Below are 23433 nucleotides of genomic sequence, written 5' to 3'. Positions count from 1 at the left end.
AGGGGGTTTCTAGAATTTGTAACCACATCTGTGACCCATATGTCTGCAGGGAGCACTGCTCCATACTGACCTCCTCATTGTAAACTTTGACCAGTTAACACAGGCGATGAGTCTAGCACCGAACCTGAAACATGCTAAACACCCGAGGGCCATTATCTATATTAGTGACATCAGTGGCTTTCTCTGATTAGCAGGGAGCTCCAGTGGAAGTATAAGGGACCACATGGTGTCCACTCTGGTAGTCCACTTATCCTGGCTGCTGTCTCCACAGGCTAGAAAGCCATAACAGTAAGAGATTCTTCAAAGTTCTCCAAGCTTTCATATTCTCCTCTAGAGGTAAGGGAAGGGGGCACATAATTAGAGACATAGCATGTCTACAACAGTGCTTTTATGTGTGTATGCCTGTACATGTCTGGGGAGCGAGTGAGCATTACATGTGCATGCATGTAAGATTGATGCCAGGTGTCTTCCTTAATCCTGCTCCACCTTACAAACCTGAAATTTAACCAATTCATGTAGAGCATCCGGTCGGCAGGCCCGGGGGATCCTCCTGTCTCTGCCTCCCCAGCACTGAGGTTACAAACAGATGCTGCTGTGCTGATAATTTCCTGAGTACTGGGGATCAAACTCACCCAGCAAGCTCTTTAACAACTGAGCCGTCTCCCAGTACTTTTTAAATGATGATGGGAAAATACTGCCATTCTGCGAGACATAAAAGGATTTGGTGGCTGATCTGGGCACAGTACAGAGAGGTTCAGTGGCCCCAAGAGTCAGGTTGCAAGCTGCTTGGTCCCCAGTATAGTAGGGTTAAAAAGGATATAGAACCCTCTCGATAGAGAGCGGGGCTTGGTGCAAAGTAACTAGCTCATTGGGACATTGTCCTTGGAAGGGGTTAATGTAGTTCTTTGGGGACCTTGGCTAGTTACCTTGAAAGGTTTTTGCAAACGGAGAAAACCTGACCCCCCAAGGCTTCCTAGATCACCATGAAATCTCTTCCCTGCAAACATTCCCACTGAGGTGTCTTCTGCCATCAGATCTTAGCCAGAACTGTGCAAGAAGCCAGTGTCATGCTCTTGACCCTCAAGAAGAATATGCTAATTAGACCTCTTCCTCTTGCATCCCAGCCTCCTGCATAGACTCACAAGGTTCCCAAAGGCAATACCTATTCTCCAAGGCCACCTGCCCACTCTGCTCCTCACAACCTACCAATGCCCCACCTACCCAGAAGCTAGGAAAGGCGCCAGACCCCAAGACCCACAAGTCTAGCTCCAGGGAAGGATAGCAGGAACGCCCCACCCTAGTACGACAATGACTGTGCTGTCCTACAGGCAACTCTGAGCTCCGCCAGCCCCACCGTCTGCCAGGCAACCTCCCAGCTCTTCCTCCAGCCCACAGTCCTGGCTCTGAAGTAGTATGTGTGGACAGGGAAAACAGCCAACTTCTCGCCGGGCTCTCTAACAAGTTCCGCGGGTCTGTTTGTTAAAGAAAAATTCCAGTGGGCGCATCCAACACATGGAACTCAAGTACAGAAATTATATTTATCCAGCCCACTGCCAAAGAGATCACATGCCCCGTGAGTCACTCCAGATGTGCTCAAAAACAGAGCCTCTGTGTGGAAGCCTGGTCCCCTAATCCCAGAGAGAGTTAGGTTAAGAGAGGTACCAACTTCTGTCCCACCCAAGAGGCTGCATCCGCCTCCATCCTGTGGAGCCAGGGAGAGGCCCTTGCTTTCCTTATAGACAAGAAAGGGCAGTAAGAACTCTGTCCTCTCGCTGAGAAGAGAAGGGGTCCACCTGCAGCCCCTGGGGTCCCGCAGGAATAGACGGTCAGTTTGTCTCCCTCCCGGAAGATGTCCTGGAAGGCGCTGACGATTCTGCTGGTATTCTCCAGCACCCAGGCCACTGCGTCCTGCAGGTGGAGCAGGGGTGAGTTGTTTTTAATTCTTGTGTTTCTCTGGTGCTCATTCATCTTTCTTGAATAGAACTGTGGCAGTGGAGTAGAGTTAGAGGGAGGAAGGAATTAAAAGCCCTGTGCCTGCTTCATACGCCAACTTTGCCAGTGCTCTATGGTCCCTCTTGGTAAAAGGTGATAGGAAATACCGGTGGAAGAGCATCGAAGCAGCCGATTTGGGAGCCCGATGGAGGTTGAGAAGCCATCGGGCTGCTCCTGCTGGTGAGCCAGAAAGAACTCTTGAGTGTTTCAGAGGATGGGTACGGGTTCTCTGCAGATCCCTGCCTGCTGCTGCTGGGACAGACCCCCTGAGAGAAGGTATCAAACTCAGCTGCCTGTGTGATGGAATGGTGGCCATTGGGACTAATGCAGAGAGCTCTTAGCCACACTGGCTAAGAATGAGGTCTCCAGGATGCTATGGGTGTGCATTTTGGCAGCCAGGTAGAGCTGTGTGGTGGTGAGTGAGAGGGGGAAAAAAAGAACATTTAGGGCATCCACCCAGTGTGCTTGGCCCTTGTCATTCCCATCAAGCCTCTTTGGAAAGAAGCCGGTGTGTGCAAAAGCTTTACTCTCATGCTGACATCTTCTCCCTCAGATGCCACTTCTGAGAACAAGGGTGGCATCTTTACTCTGGTCTGGCTGCACTTGGCAGGCACTGGGGACATATCAGGCCAGCTAGCTTATTACTATCAGGAAATGAAGAGCTGGGGGGTGCTGTCCACTCCACGCCAGTCTGAGGAGAAATCTTCCCGCTGCCTACATTCAGATGAGTTCACGTCCCCAGAAAGACCTAGAAATCCAGCGTTCCCTCAAGTCAATCCAGCCGCTCTTTATAGAGACCCCTAAGGGCATGAGGATTGGCATGGGGACATGAATGAGCCCCTCCTTCTCAGGGACTATGTCAGAGAGGGAAAGAGAGGCCTGAGTGGCAGAGGAGACGCACTTGCAATGGAAGAGAGGGGCTCGAAGCCCTTATTAATCTTCCTTGTGCTTAAGCCTGATCTTAGGGACTGGCTGGGACATAAGTGTTGCTGAGGTGCAAACAACACACAATGCAGACATTTCACACACATTCACACACACACACATGCCTACCTGCCATTGTGCATAGTCTTTAAGGGCAGCACTTTGGGGTGGAAAGCAGAGAGGTCTTAGAATTGGATTCTGTCACTTACGTTTGTCGCACTAGGAGCACAACTTAATTTGCCAAAGGAGACAACACAGCATCTTCTCTTCTTAAGGCTCCAGCTGTCAGGAAGCCAAGAGGGGACTGGGCATTCAAGAAGGCTCGTAAACACCCCACAAAGACTCGGAGATTTCAGTTCTTTCTCTAACAAGCCACCTGCATGATCTCTGGCAGGTTCCTAGCTTCTCTGGATGTTGTTAGCAAGTAGCATCCTAGCAATCACAAGACATGCCCTCAAAGGGCTGATTTGAGGATGATATTCAAAAATACACTATGAAAATGATGTACATAACCCTTAGTGGCTACTTACCACTCTAAAGAATATGTAAGCATTATTCCTTAATGAAAAGCTGAGTCTCTCCACATGCTTGGTAGCAACATCTGAGGCTCTTGGGAGAAGGTTTTTCCAGCAGGGACACGGGCTCTAAAGAATCAAGGCCAATACAAATGACCCAAAGGCCATTATGGGACAAAGTACGAAGGGCTAGATGTATGGTCAGAGACTGTATTTAGAAGCAACAAGTAATGTGGTGTCCATCCAAGTTTCTTCAACATTCTTCCACGCAGTTGGCTTTTATTTTCCTTTATCTTAAACATTTTTTTTCTAATTAAAAGAGGACACAATTTTTGTCACCTTCAGATCAGCTCGGTTGATAAAGTGCTTCTGGTGCAAGCATGAGGGCCTGAGTTGCCCCAGATTCCATGTTAAAAAAAAAAAAAAAAAAAAAAAAAAAAAAAAAAAAAAAAAAAAAAAAAAAAAAAAAAAAAAAAAAAAAAAAAAAACACCTGGGTATGGCAGCCTGTGTCTGTAATCCTATCGCTATGGAGACTGAGCATAGCATCCCACAGCTCGCTGCCACCAGCCTAACCCAGCTGGTGAGCTCCAGGCCAATGAGACATACTGTCCAAAGAAAATGGACCGTTTTCCTGAGGGTAGTGCTCTCGAGGCCGTCACATGGTACCTTCCTGTGTGTGTGCGTGCACGCATGTGCAAACACACACACACACTAAAATAACTTTCCACAGGTGTTGTCCCTTTCACCTTATCCTTACTCCAACTCTGAACTGTCACCCTGCTTTCAATAAATTCCCTAAAAGGAGTTTAGGGGATGCTTTTCTTAGGAGACTGTATTCTTCCATCCTTACCCCCTACCACACCCCTCCCCCATACACACTGCTCTATATAGAAAGAAACCCAAAAGGAGTCTGCCCACTGCCAGGCAGCCTTCTTCTGCCCCTTCTCCCAGTCTCCCCCTAGGAAGTGCTCTCTAGGATTCCCCCCTCCCCTGCCTCCCAGGGTGGAGATTCCACGGCCAGATCCAGGGCTGCCCAGTCCAGCCCCACCAGCATGATGAAGTCTCAGTGACTCACCTGTGGTTTCTGTGGTTAACAGGGCCAACCTGAGGACACTGACCTACACACACAGCCCATGTCCTGGCATGCCCCACCGCTTGTCAGGACAATACCTGAGGGGAGAGGGCTTGTCTGACTTTATAAAGGTAAAAAAACACATACAGAATAACCAATATTCATAACCATGCTGTTGTTAAGGACATAAAGTATCTCTAGTTTCTTACATTTATTTATTTCTACGTGTGACCATGTGCATGTGTATGGACACATGTGTAACACTGCACACTTGTGGAGATCAGAGGACAGCTTGTAGTCAGACTGGGTGGCAGGCACCTTCCCTGCTCAGCCATCATCCCACCCCACCCCTCACTAAAGTATTCATTTATGAAGCAGTTCAGTAAAGAAGACAGCCCAAGGGTTAGTGTGTGTCTTAGAGTTGTATTTGTCCTAGCTCCCCAATGCTCGGTCAAGTAAGGGCAATGGCCGGAAAGAGTCGATGTTGGTCTCTGCAGTGTTGCCTAGCACGCCATGCAGATAACTATTTGAGGGTGAGGGGAGTAGAGGGTGGGAGAAGAAGGGAGAAACTCTGAACCACCCTGGTAGAGGGCTCAGTAGATCTGACCCCATGACCATCTGAGATCAGCCCCACTACCCTGTTCCCCTCCTTGCCGTTGTTCCATCCCCCTGTCGTGGAGCTTTCTAGTCAAGATCGCTCCTCTACCACACTGTCTCCCTGGAACCAGGCACAGAGAAGGCTGGTACTGTGCTCGTCTCCAAACAGCACCAATTTTCCAAAAGGCTGGCCCAGGAGCCAAAGAATGACGGACATCAGAATCTGGCAGAAGATCTTTCATAAACAGGAACATTTCCCTTCCACACCCAGAGTTGCTTCAGGGATTCATTCACAGTGGCTCTGTGCTTTGGCTGGATATGCTCTCAACCAGTTTCCTTTCCAGCAAGTTCTCTGGTGCAAGCGCTCTACATGGCTGAGTGGGCTCCACTGGAGGGCTCCACACAGAGGCATGGGAGCAGGAAGACAAAGGGCAGTTTCGAACCAGGATCATGAGAAGTCAGAGGTCAGACTCCATCGTGACTCGGCTTCCTCTCTGGGAGCCTTCTGGCTGCACTCCAGGTCACAAAGTCTGCATGGGATAAAACATGGGGAGATAGCAACTGCCTTGACGGAGATAAATGACTACAAGTGGCTCCTTCTTAGCTGGAGCAAGGACTCCTGAGAGATAAGAGAATGGAGCAGACCAAAGTCTGCTGCACTGGGACCAGGCCTGGAGCTTTAAGTGATGATAGACTCACTCTCTTGCAAAGAGAGTGCCCTGAAAAGAACCAAGCCCAGCGGCAGAGTAGCTAGTGTGACTCTATAGTATCATTTATCCAGTCAACAAACAGTAATGGGCACACTAGGTACCAGGAATACAGCGATGAGCAACACAGGCAGGTCCCACTCCCACACAGAGCTGACATTCTGGTGAAGGGGACAAGAGACAAATACATGGAGAAAGGCAATGTGTAAGTTGCTGGTTGGCAACATAGTAAGGTCAGAGGCTAGAGTGTAAAAGGCTTATCATCCTAAATATGGTAGTCACAGAAGTTTCTACTCGAAGAAAAAAAAAAATCACAAGAGACCTGAGAGGTAAGAGAGGGAGTCTTGTAATCTCTATGGAGCTTGGGAGCAGTTATTTCAGGGAGAAGAAACAGACATGCCCTGAGAGAAAAGTCTGCCAGATATGTTTAAAAACAGTGAAGTTGTCTATAGCCAGAGGCATATGAACCAGGGAAATGGGAGATGCATGCAGAGCTGATGAGAACTGTGATCTGGGAGCATCTGGTACCATGTGAAGCTTTGTGGGTGTTGGTTGGTTGGTTGGTTGGTTGGTTGGTTGGTTTGTCCTTGGGAACAAATAGAACCAAAGAAGGTTCTGGGTGCAGTGACATCTCCAGGCCCCTGCTTCCACAGACTTACTTCAGGTACTTTGCTAAGAACAGAATAAAGATGAGCCAGGGGTGGAGCTAGAGGCACCATTGGGGCAATGGTCAGGGTTAGAAGACCGGGAGGCTGTTGGGATGTGTGATAAGATGTAGGCAAGTTCCTGATAGATTTGGAAAGGACCATCACCAAAATGTAATAGTTGGATATGGGATGTTAAAGAAAGAGAAAGGCAAAGATGGCAGCTGAGCCGCTGGGGGAGATAAGGATTGTTGGGGATGATGCAGGTGTGTGTGTGTGTGTGTGTGTGTACACGTGTGACTATGTGGGAGAATGTGTGTGAGAGAGAGGGCGTGGCTGGGACTGTATACAGTAGGTGGGAGAGAAGGCTGTGAGTAGGAGACAGATGTTGGGCTCAAACCGAAAGTAAGGGGAAATAGCTATTACAGATCCCCCAGAGGAGTCTCTGGGTGGAAAATGCAAAGTGTGCTTAGGAACCTACAAGCTGAAATTCAGTCCAACAGTGAGTGTGGCTGGGAGAAGGGTGAGCGGGCAAGACTAACAGTGCCATCTCAGAGCTTAGCAAAGGCCAGGGAGAAGAAAGGGCACACACGAGCCTTATAAGATCCAGTAGAGAGAAGAAAATGAACGGTGGAGGAGAGAGCAGGCTGAATTACCTGGTCTGTGTCTTCACAGAGGCTTCGTGTGCATGTGGAGAATGCGATCCACAAGAACACGGCAGAATAGGAGATGGAGGGTGTGTGCGAGAAGCAGGTGACTGGCATGAGGGAGGAGCTGGAAGTGGTAAGATGTTAGCTGAGAGAGCAGGAGCATGGGAGGTGACAGGGGCCCGCTGGGCAGCAGCTAAGGGTGGATGTGACAGGGTAAAATACAGCTACTTAACGTGGTGACATGTCCTCCAAACACATGCAGGTGTGCAGGCCTGCATAGGTGGCATGAGTCAAGAGCCGGTCCCATGGGTAAAGGTGCTTGCCACCAAAGCCTCATGACTGAGTTCAGTCCCTAGCACCCACATTGGGAAGGAGAGAACTGTAAATTGTCCTCTGACATCCATATGTGTGTGATTTATTTAAGGACACCATTTTATAGCAAATACATATCTCTTGAAGTTATCCAGAAATGCAGAACAACCAAGAAGACCATTGTCCACCCCTGTCTGAGAGGTTGGACTCCAGGGCCCACTGGCTGGGAGCCATACTCTCAATCCTATCTCTAGCAAACTGGGAGATCTGGACCAAGGTCCTTTACCACCAAGTGTCTTCATCTCTAAAGTGGGAAGTGGAGACTTACCTCTCTGTGGACTCATGAAAAGACACATCCTGCTGGCAGGATGCTCTGGAGTGACTAGTTGTTAGTACATGAGTGCCACACTTTAGTAGCTTCTGTTTGCGGTCCAATGGTGTCCTCTTAACTGGAGGCCTGGACAGGGCTTGCTAGATCCAGTTTCTAAAATAACTTGATCCACCTGGTATGATCTTAGCAGATGAATGGTTCGTTCTGTGCTGATCAGCCCAAGGTGTCATAGATACTCATTGGCCCATGAAGGAGGGGACAATCTCTGTCCTCATTCTCAAGGCCACCCTGTACTGCAGACATTTAAGCAAGGAGACCGGTGAGTCCTGGGTATTTCCAAGACAGACACATGAAGTGACTCTCATGAGAGGAAGCTTAGTGACTGGGCTGAATCCACATTCAGGGAGAAAACTCTAGGGAGAAAAGCAAGCAAGCAAGCAAGCAAGCAAGCAGGCAGGCCAGGTTTACACAAAGCTGTGACTCTGAACAAAGCCTCTAACAATCTTCTTGTCTGAAACCCAGTGGTCCTGAGGATGTGGGGCCACTCTCTAGCATTCTCTGGTCTCCCCATCCTCTGGTGTAAAGAGAATGCTAAGCCTGATAGTGGTCCAGAACCCTCTCCTTGCCAAGCTTATGCTGTCTCACAGTTCACAGATGGCTCACAGTAGCATCCTTAAGTCGGGGTTGCTGGTTTATTTAACATCTAGTTGCTCTTTTTAAGTCAGTCCTATTGAGCCTGCCTTCTGAGCCTTACAGTACACAGAGCTGATGGGAAAAGAGGAAAACTCACTTCCTATCCCGGGAGCTGGCCATCCCAAGAGCGCTTTCCAGGAGGGGAAGACAGCAAGAGACTAAGTGTGCAGAATGGACAAGAAAGCCTCAGAGGTGGATGCATGCTGAGGGGAGAACAGGAGAGGATTCCTGGGGAAACAGGGCTATCACCCAGCGATGTGGGAGCAAACCTAGTTTCAAATTTTATATATGTTTAGCGAAGACCCAGCCAATATTTGTTTTAGCCTCAGGCCTTGTTAGTAGGATTCAGTCTTCATCATTATGGACAAGGGCATGATAGACTAAATGTAGAACAGACCTAGACACTTCCTTCCTGAGGACTAGGCAAGCATCCAAGGCAGAAAACCGATCGAGAGTCCTACCCACCTACAGCTCTGCCTTATGGGCAATAACAAAGGCTGGAATGGCAAGCTGTCCCTAGGGATGCAGTAGTGGCACTTTGGTCTTGGTCATAACCAACAACCATCTAATTAGACTTAAGACCCACTCGGAAGGGAGGAATCCATGCACCGTACTGCAAACCTGGCCTACTACTTGTAAATAGTGAGGCCACGGAGTCTAGAGAAAAACCTACTACTGACCCTTCACTAAGCCAGTATCATATCTAACTGCATTCTAACTACATAACACATGCAGATGCTGCTCTCGCCCCACATATAGATGCTTCTCTTTGTAGCAGTTAGAAACCATTATGCAACTGGTCAAACTGCAGAGAACAACCAACTATGGGGTTCCTGGCCCAAACTGCAGAGAACAACCAACTATGGGGTTCTGCCACACACACACACACACACACACACACACACATATATATATATATACAACCCTTTCACTTAAGACTCAAGGGAGCATCTCAAAAGAGAGGACAGAAAGACTCTAAGAGCCAGGATAGGATGTCTGGTGTGAGAGAGTCTTCTACACGTGACAGGGAAACTGCACCCAGGAAACCTCAGCAAAACAGTTGCCCAAGGAAGACCTTAACAATGGCAACACAACTGCCATGCCAGCATGGACTGGGATTCTCACAAGGCTCCACACATAGAAGAAGAGCTACGGGCAATTGATGGTTGCCAAGGAAGGGAGAATCAATCTTTTCCCAAGGATGAGATCTTCCCGTCATCCCCGGGATGTTAGCTGATTCCAGGAGCTCAACCCAAAACACATATGAACAACACTAATGAACTCAGCAGGCTGTGTTTATAAATCTATGTATGTACAGATATATACACATATACATATACACACATATCATATATACATATACATATGTACACACATACATCATATATATGTATATGTGTGTATATGTGTATGTATGTATATATAAAATATATCTATTATATATGTAATATATATATGACTCATAATAAAAGAATTAGAATTACAGACCAGGAATGGGGAGGAACATGGGAGGAGCTGGAAGGAGGAAAGAAAGCAGTGCTAATGTAAATACCGTGCTCCTGTAAAATTCTCAAAAACTAGATGAAGAAAACAAGGATGTTCTAGGAGGAGAACTGAACTGTGGGCATGAAGTTGCTCTGAAATCCTAGCTTAAATCACTCTCCTCCATCCTTTCAGGGCAGGAATAAATGAGAGGCTCAGAAAAAAGAGAGGAGGGAGAAGGTCAGAGGGCAAGGTGCTTGTTGTACAGCATGAGGACCTGACTTCAAATTCTCAGCACCCCTGAGAAGTCAGGCATGAACCTGTAACCCCAGGGCAGCAGCAAGGGACAGCAGGATCCCTGGGCTCCCTGACCAGTCAATCTAGCTAAAGCAAGGAGCTTCAGGTCCAGTGAGAGACTGTCTCAAAACATTAAGGTGAAGAAGTGACTAAGGAAGACATGCAATGTCAACCTCTAGTCTCCCCCTTGTGCTCCCACAAGCAAGTGCACAAACACACACATGTGTAAACCCTTGCACACACACAAACACACAGAAATAGCTCACTCCTTGTCCTATGCCAGGTACCCATGTTTCATTTCCTACAAAGAAGACAGAGCACATGTATCAGTACACCCTCCTGATGTTTCCAGATGCAAACAGGCACATAGAAGCACAAAACCACATCCATCGCAGCCCAGGGGGCCACAGACAAGCTACTGCAAGGGCCGTTTCTCAAGCAAAGCTGCATCCAGCCACTTTGTACAGGAACATAACTTAATGCACAGAGCATAAGCACCCATGGCTACAGAAATTATAGGTGCACAATGTCAGAGGGCCACACTTATAGTCGTTGGGTTATTACATTTCCTTCTCTGGTTCTCTAAAGGTCATGGTCCTTCTCTACCCACAAGTTTTCAACCATTGGTGACTGGTGTCTGATACATAAAGGGGCTGAGCAAGCGGCAGGGGCTGTTTGATCTGTTCCTGAAAACCTGGGGTTTCTCACAATCATCCTGTGCTCAACAAGATCCTGTTTTCTCCTGCACTCCTCCATCAGTGCCTAGTACATCTGATCCTTCATCCCACCAGGAGACCACCCGTCTCCTTCTGGCTTCCAAGTGTCCTTGACTGTGCAGTAAATGCATTATTAAATCAGCTGGCCCTTGAGGGAAGCTCTGAGCTGTCAACCACATGGTCCCCTAGAGCCCTGTGTTTGGTTCTTTCACAGTCTGCTTCCTTTCCTCTGTCATCTGTCTGGAGATCCTTGGAGTCTCTACTCCAGAAGCTGGGTTAGCTAAAGTCGCAATCGCTGATGATAAGGCTGTAGTGCAGCAACTATACGCTGACTGGTTGTAAGCATTCGGATGTGCCATGTGTTGGGCAATAGTTTTAGGGTCTCCCTTGTAGGGTTAGGAAACTCTGTTTTGCTTGCTCTTTTTCTATTTTGCCTCATCTGCTTTGTCTTAACCTAAATTTCCTAGCACAAACATAGCCCAGGCAGATACATTTGTTCCAGTTCCTTGGATGCTCCTGATGAACTACTAGTCTGACGTGCCTGGGAGCTTTCTGAGACTCAAGAAGAGAGTCTGCTACCTCCCCTCACCCCAAGTCCACCCACTTCCAAGATATACTCGAGAGGGTTGCCCTCAAGGTTAAGTAGAGAGAAGTGGCCAGCCATGCATGACAGCCCCACAAGTCAGTCTCTTGTCTCTTCCAGCCGCACTGTTCCCAGCTGCCCATCGGCCAAAGAGGTCCTTGTCACTGCCATTGAATCCAGTCCTGCAGACCTCCCTGGAGGAGGTGGAACTGCTGTATGAGGTAAGTAGAGGGGAAGCCATCAACCCAAGTCACCCAAAGACACGGATCATCTCTCTTTTTCTGAGAAGTGGTCTGCCTGGGTCCATGAACTTGGACGGTCTTTGCTATAGCAAGGAATGCCCTCACCTATCCCTGGAGGTGATAGACTCTGGCTTACACCAACGTAAGATTCCTGGGGCCGCCTCACATTTTTTCATGTGTCCTGACAGAAATGACAGTATTCAGAGTTCAGTCCAGGCATAAGGAGAGGTGAGGCTTGTCCTGTAGGTGTCTCTCACTCCCAGGCACAGAGTGAACAGTCCCAAGTGAAAGCTTAAGGCGTCACTCATCTGTAATGTCCAGGCAAAGCCACACCGGGACCGGGCACAGTTGTGTCTCTGGGTTTTACCTGCTGTACTTACCCAAGTTTCTAGAAGCCTAAACTAGCCCACATGCTTTCTTCTTCCACTTATTCCTGCTTCCCTGAGACCCCATTCCTCTCAATCATGGGGTGAGTTTCTTGAGGTCATAAGGTAAAGGCTAGGAGCTTTACCATCAACATCTGAACTTCAGTCCGTTAGCCAAGAGTCTCTGAGGCCAAATCTCTGTTGTGGAATTTCAGTGTGATCCCAAAAATTCCCTTCTAGCTTTGATGACGGTGACAAAGTGAAGCCAGAGAGGAGTTTCCAAACACTTCCCTGGGCAGCAACCTGCCAGAGCACAGTCTCTGCCAAGCCTTGAAAATGGGAGCCACAAACCAATTGTTCAGAAAGACACAAAGCAGTGCTGTGGAAGGCAGAGAACAGAAAAGGGGGGAGGCTTGGGATTTTCAGTCTTTCCATTCTTTGGGTATTTACTGGGCTCCTCCTGGCACTGGCCCCGGGCAGGAATGAAGATGATGGATACAGCCTCTGTTCTTGCAAACCAGCGAGACCCAGCATCTCTTCGTCCTGTCCCACACCCACACCCAGCACAACACTCTGCATTCTTTAAATTCCCACTTCTGGTTATAATTTTATCTGTGGTGGTCAGTTTATACTTCAGAAGATCTTCAGTGGGTAAGAGGGACAAAGAGAAGATAAGGTCACTTACCTACATGGTGGCGTGGTAGCATGCTGGCTGATACCAGAAACTACATCACATCTGCCCATATTTGTCCTGTATGCTTCTCATGATACCTCAGGGAGTAGATACTGTAGCTGATCGTTTTACAGAGAAGAAAAGTGAGGCCTGGGGAAGTTAAGAAGAAAGATGAGAGTTGGGGCTCAGGTCTCTTGGATTCTAAGTTCTTCCTATGCATGCCTCCCCACATGCGGATAGTGACCCCCCCCACACACACACACACTCTCTGTCCTTAACAATACCTGGTTTCATGTTTTGTTTTGTTTTTTAAATCTCATTTTTCTCCACAGCTCTTGCTAGCTGAAATTGAGATCAGCCCAGACCTGGAGATCTCCATCAAGGACGAGGAGCTAGCTTCCCTGCGGAAGGCCTTGAGTTTCCACTCAATCTGCAATAACATAATCCCCAAGCGTATCCCAGATATCCGAAGGCTGAGTGCCAACCTGGCAAACCACCCTGGAATCCTCAAGAAAGAAGACTTTGAGAGGATAGCATTAACCCTGGCTTACACAGCTTATCGGACAGCCTTATCTGAAGGGCATCAGAAGGACATCTGGGCTCAGTCCCTCATCAGCCTATTCCAGGCCCTGAGGCATGACTTGATGCAGTCCTCGAGCCCTGCTGTGTCATCCTGAGAGAATGGCTCATGCTAGGACTTTGAAGCAGGGACAGGCACACACAGTCTTCTAGAATTTTCATCCTCTACTGCACTTGCAGAGAAAAGTATGTACTTCCCACACAGAATAGCAAAGATAAATGAGTCACCCCAATATTTTTTTGTCCCTTGTTGCTTCCAGACAGACATATCCGACCTATGATATAATGTTACCTGAGAAAAGGCTAGACTGGACTTTCAAGATGCCTCCAGAGGCCAACTGGTCTACCTGGTAATGAGCAGAATTCTGAGATATACTTACACACATACCCAAGAGTAGGGACTGAGGATGGAGTCTGAGCATGGCAGGAGGATGGTGGGCAGACTCCTTTGGTTCTAAGGGATCTGTGTTGAATGAATATTTTCTGGCAGGTTCTATGGTAAATATAAAAAAGGCAGAGATGCATTCAAATTAATATGCTATTTGCCAAGAAGGATATACTTGGTTTGCCCCAAAGCCATGAAGAAGAATCAGTATTTTGGTGACCTACATGGCTTGACTCATCTTTTCTGAAGTTATTCTGAGACAGGAGAAATAGTAAGGAACTGTGGAAATGCTAGCAGTCCACCCATGCCCTGTCATTTCAATGTAGAAGCCAGGCTAAAGCATAGTGCCTTCCTAATAAAAGAGGTGACACCACTATGCGTGTTTGTCCTAAAATACCATAGCACTGTCAGCGATTTGGGTGCTCCTAAAAAAAAATTCGCTTTCAGACGACAGATTGTTTACCTTTCAAATGCTGATTTTTCTTTTTTTTGCTTTCAAAATGTTAGTTTGATATCTGTTCATTATTTATATTAAATACCGGTTGATATTTAAATGGTATGTGTGCAATATCTTCAGTTCTTGTTTGGTATCTAAATTATTTAGGACATTCTAATAAATGAGGCAGACAACTCCCAGGTTCCTTCTTTGTAAAATGACTGAAGCCATTGAGGGTCTACAGGAGGTGTCTTGTGTCTATGGGGTCTGCTAAACTGATAGAAAACCCTCTCTCCAGCTCACACACAAGACCAAGCAAGCTCTGTTCATCTTGTGTGGAGCCCTGGGGTTCTCTGCTGCCCCTCACATCCAGGTCATTAAAGTACACTTTTTATTGTTACCCATTCACTTGCCCTGACAGCTATCCTTCTTGAACAGCCTGTCCCCTAAACAAGCCAGGCTTCTTAACCTTCTACGCTGAGGTCACAGGCTGTGACCTGGGCATGGAGTGAAGCACCTAGGTTCTGGATGGCTTTGTCCCAGAACAAAGATCTGGCTTCTTTCTCCTCTTGGGCTCCAACTGGATTCTGGGAACTGCAGTGCAAAAAGTATGATATTTGAATGAAGGCTTCTGCTGGGCTACATTCTGGAAAAGAGAGTGTTTTACACTCTCAATTGAAACATGAGTCTGGACCTCCTAAAAATCTTGCAGCAGCTGAGCTTTGCTTACATGTTCTAGCTGCATGATCTCTCTGCAGAAGAGCTTGGATGCAATAAGAAGTTCTTCCAAACATGATGTTTCTCAAACGTGAACCTCCCCTTACGCTCTTGCTCAGAGCACTAGCCCCCAGTCCTGCTCTTTCTCACCCCTGAACATTCTTCATAGCTCCCAAAGTGTTTCTAATGTTTTCTCCTTTGCTCCCTCCGTCCCTCTTCTTCATGTTCTGTGATGTGTCAGTGTGTGCACTCTATGTATGAGCACATGGAGGAGGGGGTATACCTCCTGTGCACACAGAGGTCAGAGGAAAATGGCAGGTGTCTGCTCTATAACTCTCTCTATTTCCCTGAGACAGGCTCTTTCACTAACTTGGGCTAGGGTGGCTGCCAGAAGCCCCAAGCATCCTCCTGTCTCTGTAGCCCTCAGTGCTAGGGTTAATGGGGTTTGTGGCTGCATCTGGACATTTACATGGGATGATGGGGGTTTGAACTCAAGTCTTCAAGCTTGGCTGGCAAATGTTCTACCCACTGAGGCATCTCCCTAATGCTGCTTTTTGCCCAGTTTTTCTCATTTGCACACTGCATGTAATCTTCGCTGTCCATCCATGCCCTGTCATTTCAACATAAAAGCCATCTAAAGCATAGCTCTCCTCCCCTCTCTATATCCACTCCACCCATACTGTTCCCTTTGTTGCCCTTCAGATATAACAACGTCAGCATGCAGAAACAGCAGGGTTTTACAGAGCTGGGCCCATAACCCATAGCCAAGTCTGTGTATTAACTCTGTCTTTTCCTGGATGTGGAATGAGCAGAGCACTAGCAATACCTCAGCTCCTAGATAGTGTGCAAAACCCTCAGCTCAGCTTTGCCTCTGCCTGGAGACTCCACCAGATTTACCCTTGTGCCTGGTGGAAGTCAACTGTGGGCTGGCTGCCCACCAAGCTGTAAGGGTAGCAACTGGGGTGGGGGAGGACTAGAGGTGGGGGAGGAGGAAATCATTCCAAGGAGCATTGGGATCAATGGTAAATCATCCACCCGGCACACACAGACATGCACACACCTCACACATGTGCATACAAATTAAAGGCACTTTATAGTCATAAATTGGGGTCTGGGTTTATGTAGCAATCAAGGGCTGAAAATGCAAAAAAAAAAAAATGACGTGACCTTTTAAAGATAAACAAAGACTTCATTTTTCAAAGTTGCAGGATTCTTAAACATCACTTTACTCCAAATGAAGACAGATTAATTTTTCACACTAAAAGTTTGGTAACATTGGCTTCATTGATACATAAAATCAAATATTAGGTTAGTGCTCAACAAAATAACTCCTCCCAAAAATACTAGCCCCACTCTTTGCCAAGTGAACAGCAGAAGGGACAATTCCAGCACAATGCCTCCCCATTTGCCTCCTTAGTGTCCTCTGTGCACACGACAATCATATTTTCTCAGAGTTCAGGGGGGTGAATTTTGCTGGGGAGACTTCCCTGTGGCTCACAGAATCCTTTCTGTCATTCCCATGCTGTCTGGAAACTTTCTGTGCCGTTGGGGTGCTTGCTCATAGCCATCTGTATGTCTGGTGTTATGATGACAAACCTGTCACAGCCGATGCTGTGTTCCTGTCTCATCACCTAAATCTAATGAAGAAATCATATCTAGAATCACTCCGTCAAAGGCATGTTATCAGGTGAACTGGAATAAACTGAAAAGCCAGCGAAGTTGCTTTGTAATGTCCCCTACTTCCTAGCCCAACTTAATATCTTATGTACCCTCCTCTTGTTGTGGCTAAAAACACACAGAACATGAAACTTGCCATCATAGCAGTGCTGAAATACACACACACACACACACACTTTTCACAGTCTCTTCTTGTTCTGTTCATTGGGGGCTAGGGTTTAAACCCAGGATTGCCTGCCCACTGGGCAAATGCTCTGCTACTGAGCCACATCGGCAGCCCTGCACACTGATATGTGACCAACTTCTGAAAGGTCTCCATCTCCACATGCCATGACTCTGTGACCTCTGAACGACTCTCTTCCTGTTTCTCCCCACACCAAGGCAACTCTTCCGTATTTCCTGAGAGTCTGACAACTTCAGCGGAGCACAGTGGGTCACACCTGCACTCCCAGCACTTGGGAGGCTGCTACAGGAGGACCTCCATGAGTTGGGGATCAGCCTGGGCTAGGTAGTGAGTTCTGAGCCATCCTGGTCTAGAGATGCAAAATAAATATTTTAAGAGTTTGACTACTTTATATATCTTTTTTTTTAACGAAGAATTAACACACTCCTTAGCATTGGATTCTGGACAGTGGTTTGTCCATGTAGAAAGCTGATAGGCCAGAGGAACTCCCGGCCTGCCATGCAACTTGCTTTGCTTCATTTTATTCAACAAATTTCACCCATGGTGTAATACAAACGGCCCAATCGCATTACTAAAGTCGCTGGAATCTTTGTTCCCTCAGATTATCTCATGGAGGAATTTGAAGCAGCTTCTGGGTTTGACGGGAGGCTTCATTTCTCCAGCTGTTTATTATTATCCAATCTCTCTCATCTCTGTAACCGAAACATCACAGGCATGAGGTCCTGTTTATTCTGCATTTCTAAACCATCACAAAAAATGAGGCAAGGATGTCGTAGCTGAGATAGCATGTCTTTGACATGCAGGTAGAGGTGACTTCACCATACCCTATCATACAATCACTAGATGACTTCAAAGGCCTGTCCATCATGTGACAGGCCCTGACGATGAAGGAGAACTGGTTTTGTGGAGCCACTTCTCTGGATGTTCTACGTCTAGGCCAGGGATCACTTCAAAGGGCTATGGCTGCACAAGGTGCACAAATCCTGTGAATTCAAAAAGAACGTGGGCTCACAAGATCTAGCTCTGCAGCTAACAGATCAAGTTGATTCGGCCAAGACCATCACTTAAAAGAAGTTGGGGGGAGGGGTTCTTTTTCTTTTTCGTCTCGTTCCAAATCTGTCCTTTCTGAATATGAAAATGAAAAAAAGAAAGGTTAAATAACCAGACGTGATGGTGCACGCCTTTAATCCCGGCACTGGGGAGGTAGAGGCAGGCGGATTTCTGAGTTCGAAGCCAGCCTGATTTACAAAGTGAGTTCCAGGACAGCCAGGGCTATACAGCAGTATGACTATTGATTAGCCTTGTCCCCATGGCTCCCATTGTGTCTCTCCCCTGTGTTTCCACCAAGAACAACCTGCTTTGTTCTTTGGTAAAGAGCCTCAGAGAGGTGCACAGACACCCACTCTGACAGGCATCTATACTCTCCCAGAGCAGAGGGGAGCCTTTCCCTTCTTCCCAAGCATCTCAGGGTCTTCCCTCCAGGTTCATTCTTCCTGCTGCCTCTGACCTTTGTACCTTGCCAGTGCCCAAGAAGCAAACTTTGCCTGGAAGGAGAGCTTAATACTGTTCAGTCCAGGTCACATTTCTCTAGAATGAATGTCTGTATTCTCCCCGCCACCAGATGGGTCATCTTCCTGAGTGGTGAGCAAGTGACTCTCCCAAGAAAGCTGTGTCCCATGCTTGGAAGCAACAGAGCAGTGCTGGGGAAGTGGGATTATGCTCAAGGTGCTGACCAACATCCAACCCCTGGGATGCTTGAGAAATGGAAAAACAAGAGAACCGCCTGGGTTCTGCCAAAGCAGCAGGCCCCTGCTGAGACCAATCAAGGGCCGCCTTCAGATGCGATATTGGCTCACTCTTTTCAACTTGCTGATAGGCTTTGAGAAGTGGGCGGAAACGCTGCCCTCTGCCCTCTCCCATTGGTTCAAAAAAGTTAAAGGTGGGCCTCTGGCTAGTTTTAGTCCTGTAACAAAAAGGAATGTCTTAGAGATTCTTCACGGCTGCTTTGGAAGTCCAGACTTCAGGAAAACTATAAGTAGGAGCCCAATTTGAAGGGAAGAAATCTAAACAGAATTAAGGTGTCAGGTACTGAGAGAGAGAGAGCGCGCACCCTCACTCCCAGTCTGAGGCCTCAGACTAACACCAGTGCTGGCTTTAAGGGAAGGTGCCAACAGATTTTTTTTTACCAACAGTCAGCCAGGTCGGAGGTAAGACAAAACGGGTCACCAGAAAGAAGAAAAGCTACTGTGTTTTTTGGTTTTTTGTTTTGTTTTGTTTTGTTTTTAAGCTTTAAATTATTCTTCAATACTGACCAGTAGCCGCAAGCTCATTGCTCCCGAGGACTCTTTCTGGCGTCTAGAATGAAGCCACCCTCTTGTTAACCAGAGAGAAAGCCCAGCACTCAGGTGTGTAAGCCTTTCCCGGCTCTTCTTCGATGGCCATAACACTATGCTGCTCAACCTCACCTAAGGCAAAAGGCAAGCAGCCCAGCTTTCTGTGGAAACTGGGTACAGCCACCCTGCTTCTCTGCTCCCGAGACCAAAGAGGACTAACTCTTGGAAGCCAGGGAAGGTGTGTGAAGTCTTCCTGGACTGAGAGGGGAGCATAGTGCAGAACAGAGGAGGACGCCATTGAGGACTCGATCCAGGATCCCGACAGGTCCACCATGGGCTTGCTGCAGGGCCTTCTCCAAGCGAGAAAGCTGCTATTGGTCATCTGTGTGCCGCTGCTGCTGCTGCCTCTGCCCACCATCTATCCCACCAGCGTAAGTAGCAGCCTGCCAACTCCTGTCAGGGCATCAGTGGGAGCGGGAGATTAAGGGAGGGAGATCTGAGGGAAGAGGAATGCTTGTGGGACTTCATTGAGATTTGGATAGAATCATCACACTTACCTGGAAGAGACCAAAGTACTCTCTTCCTTAAAACTATCATTTGCATCCCTCTGTCTCAAGATGGGTCCTCCAATTCTGCGCTGCCCCCTCCCCAATAGACTGGGAAACCATGGCTGAAAGGACTGTCATGTTGAAAAAGAAATTATAGGAAATAAGGTCGAACCCATAGAATGGACAGGCTAGGGGGGCCCTGTTTCTCAACCTATCTTTAAGTGACAGCCATTAGAGATGTAAAAGGCTCCTCACTATCAACCCAGAAAGGGATGCTGGGACTGGGAGGGAGTCTGTCCTCTGGTCATGGTAGTCTCTGACAACCAGAATATGAAAATGGCCTTGTTGGTCATCAGTGGGAGGAGAGGCCCTTGGGCCTGAGGGTGTTCGATGCCCCAGTGTAGGGAATGCCAGGGCAGGAGGATGGTAGTGTGTGGGTGGGGGAGCACCCTCATAGAGGCAGAGGGAGGGAGGATGGGATAGGAGGTTTCCGAAGGGGAGACCTGGAAAGGGGAAAACATTTGAAATGTGAAAAAGAAAATATCCAATCCAAAAAAAAAAAAAGCCATCCTGAACTTTCCATGCAAACTTCGGGAAGGGCATATTGAAGTTGAGCCTGTTACTCTGGTCTCATGCTTAGGACTCTTGGACTATCAGTTTCTTCTATGTATATGTCTCTGCTCTTTATAAAACAAAACAAACAAATAAACAAACAAACAAAAACAGACCTGACGCAACAAGAAAACAGAAATGCAAGCCCAGGAACTCTAGACCATAAAGCAGGAGACTGGGAACAAAGAAGCTGTAGCTTGGTTTGCATTCAGTCGGCCCCTTGTACCTCCCTGGTCTCCCTCCCCTCCCCTTCCCTCTTCTCGCCTGTCTGGGGGTGTATAGCTACCCCTCCAGCTGACATAGTCCTTGAGACTTTAGGGGGAAAAATAAGCTGAGGCAGGTTGACTACAAGAATATTTCTCACACGGTTCCCTGGGGGACTGGGTAACCAAGATTAAGGTTAAAAAGTTAAACAGAGGGGATTATCACGGTCTAGTTAAATACAAGCGGACTTAAATCTTTAGCAAATAAATAGTCCAGCCTGCCAAGGAGGCACCAACTAACTCTGGTCTGGGATTAGCAGACAGTGATTGACAGTGACATTTTTTAATGAGGTCCCATTTGTTGATTCTATTATTATTATTATTATATATTTTCTTTATTTACATTTCAAATGTTATCCCCTTTCCTGGTTTCCCCTCCAAAAACCCCCTATCCCAACCCCTTTCCCTCTGCTCACCAACCCATCCACTCCCACTTCCCTGTCCTGGCATTCCTCTACTCTGGGGCACCAAGCCTTCTCAACCAAGGGCCTCTCTTCCCATTGATGTCCAACAAAGCCATCCTCTGCTACATATGCAGCTGGAGCCATGGGTCTCTCCATGTGTACTCTTTGGTTGGTGGTTTAGTCCCTGGGAGCTCTGGGGGTACTGGTTAGTTCATATTGTTGTTCCTCCTATGGGGCTGCAAACCCCTTCAGCTCCTTTAGTCCTTTCTCTAGCTCCTCTGCTGGGGACCTTGTGCACAGTCCAGTGACATTTTTTTTCATGCCAGCTTAGTTTAAGAGAATTCCCACGAGAGACACATTACCCTCTTTTCTGAAGCAGTGTTAGAAAGCCCTGCTTCCTCATACGCTACCAATAGCCTTCATCTTTGAGGACCTTAACTAGGGCCCACAGGAAGCACAAAGTAGGTACATAGCCCTGCTTCTATCTCTTGCCTACCTTCCACCCCTTGCACCCAACTTGGAGATCCTGATACTAAAATCCTTAGAATTCCTAGGTGGGCTTGCTTATTCTGGGCTGCGACTGTGAGCAGCAGCCGAGTATCTGGGCGGGACCCTTAGGTTGCGGTTTGCTAATTCTTCCAAGAAGTGACAGTTCGCAGCCATATTTTAGAAGGTGTCAAAATGGCCTTTCCTCTTTCCTTGCCCAATTCTTTAAAGTCTGGGCTCCATGATGTTTCAGAAGAGGAGGAGAGGGCCGGAGCTTGTGACTGGGTAGACTGGGACTTGCTTAGCACACAAAAGGCCCTAGACTTGATCCCCAGCAAAGAGCCACCAAAAAGGACATGCATCTGAACACTTCAGCGCCTCTAGTGGAGGGGGCACCCTGACCCTCAGTCACTTGTGACAGCAGATGAACAGACTTCATACCCCTTCTGATAAGGTTTGAGTGAGTGAAGGGTGAAGGGTCAACTTCCTGGAAAGGGAACCTAAGTTAGAGTTGAGGTAGAGACTGTCTTTTTAGGGAAAAGCTACTTTAAACACTTTCCCCTTTTATTGTTCATTTGAAAGTTTTGTTTTCTTTGTTGAGTTTTGGTTCTGTTCTGTTGACAGTGTCTTGCCATGTAGCCCAGGCTAGCCTCAAACTCACAGTCCCCCTCCCATGCCTGGTTTCAGTACAAATTTGAAGCAGAAGCAAAAAGACATAAATGCTTTCCATAAAAGATATTTCTGACCTGGGGCTTATGTGGGACCTGGGTGTCCAGAGCAACACACACACACACACACATACCACACACACACAACATAACACACAACACACACAACACAACACACACTCACAAACCACACACAACACAACAAACATACAACACACACTCACACACACACTCACACACACCACACACACAACATAACACACACACATAACACACAACACATACAACACAACACACACTCACACACACAACACAACACACTCACACACACAACACAACACACACACAACACACACATATAACACACACATATAACACACACATACAACACACACACACACACGGGGAGGGGTCACCTGTTCACCAGCATAAATTTATCTGCCTGACAGAGTCTAGTCAGGTACAGGGGCAGAACACAGTAGTAGCAAGGAGCTCTATAGAGTCCCAGGGGCACCTGAACCCACCATCACCTGAAGGTAGAGAGGGCTGGGAAGTGGTAGAAAGAAAGTAGTATGGATTCTGTGGGCAAACAAAAGATGCTCCAAAGACATCCTTCATCCTTCTAAAGAAAGCTGGAAAAAAAACCAATAGCTGTTTACCCTGTTCTTAATACTTCAGGAGACAGGTGTTCTACTAGCTTATACTTATGGTATATTTACAGCTGAAAAGATTATCTCTGCCTAGCTAACTCTTACCAATTCAAATCAAATGGTGCACAGCAGAAAGACAATCTATCTCCCCCACCTCTCCTCTTGTCACTTAAATTAGGGCCCTGTAAAGTAACAGGATAAGGGCATCCCGGAGAGGCACAGACCACATTCTGCCATTTTGTTCTAACCTGGAATTAAAACTCTTCCTCCTGTCTCTTTATCACAAAAGGGGGAAATGGAACTTTATTTCCAGTGGGAAATTTCCAGATCCCCCACCTTCCCATCTCACTCAGATGGATGGAATTCTATTTCCATTGAAGAAGAGTGTTTCTGTGGCATCAGGCCACAGGCATGGCTTCCAAGGACAAGGAGCACGAGGAGGTCACTTCTCTAAACTGCATCCTTTTCCAGAAAGTATCAATTCGATTATGTTATTGGCAATTCTGAAGTCTTATCTCATCTGAGCCTTTGACCCTAGAGGAAATCTCAGTGGGAGCAACAGTCAACAATGGGCTCACTTCCCGTTTCCTAAAGTCAACCTGCCGTAATCCGTGACTATCCGGAGGGAGCAAGGTCCCTTCCAGCAAAGCCAGCCAAAAGCTCCTACTGCAGCTCACCCGTCTAGGATCTGAGCA

At 47.4% G+C, this 23433-nt stretch overlaps 2 protein-coding genes across 2 annotated transcripts in view; both read left to right on the top strand.

Annotated features, from left to right (window-relative positions):
- Positions 1-1672: 1672 nt before the first annotated feature.
- Fam180a (family with sequence similarity 180 member A) lies at positions 1673-14283 on the top strand. The gene is made up of 3 exons (XM_021164067.2): positions 1673-1925; positions 11637-11737; positions 13129-14283. Exons 1-3 carry the CDS (start codon positions 1850-1852, stop codon positions 13471-13473), a joined length of 522 nt encoding a protein of 173 aa, XP_021019726.1. The 5' UTR covers positions 1673-1849; the 3' UTR covers positions 13474-14283.
- Positions 14284-18760: 4477 nt separating this feature from the next.
- Slc13a4 (solute carrier family 13 member 4) overlaps positions 18761-23433 on the top strand; it is a 40670-nt gene continuing 35997 nt past the window's right edge. Inside the window, exon 1 of the mRNA XM_021164923.1 lies at positions 18761-19538. Coding sequence (XP_021020582.1) covers positions 19440-19538 — 99 coding nt within the window. The 5' untranslated portion in view covers positions 18761-19439. The remainder of the gene's footprint in view (positions 19539-23433) is intronic.

The sequence above is a fragment of the Mus caroli genome, chromosome 6, assembly GCF_900094665.2.
Source record: "Mus caroli chromosome 6, CAROLI_EIJ_v1.1, whole genome shotgun sequence".
Lineage (NCBI taxonomy): Eukaryota > Metazoa > Chordata > Mammalia > Rodentia > Muridae > Mus > Mus caroli.
This window is presented reverse-complemented; position numbering and strand designations above follow the sequence as displayed.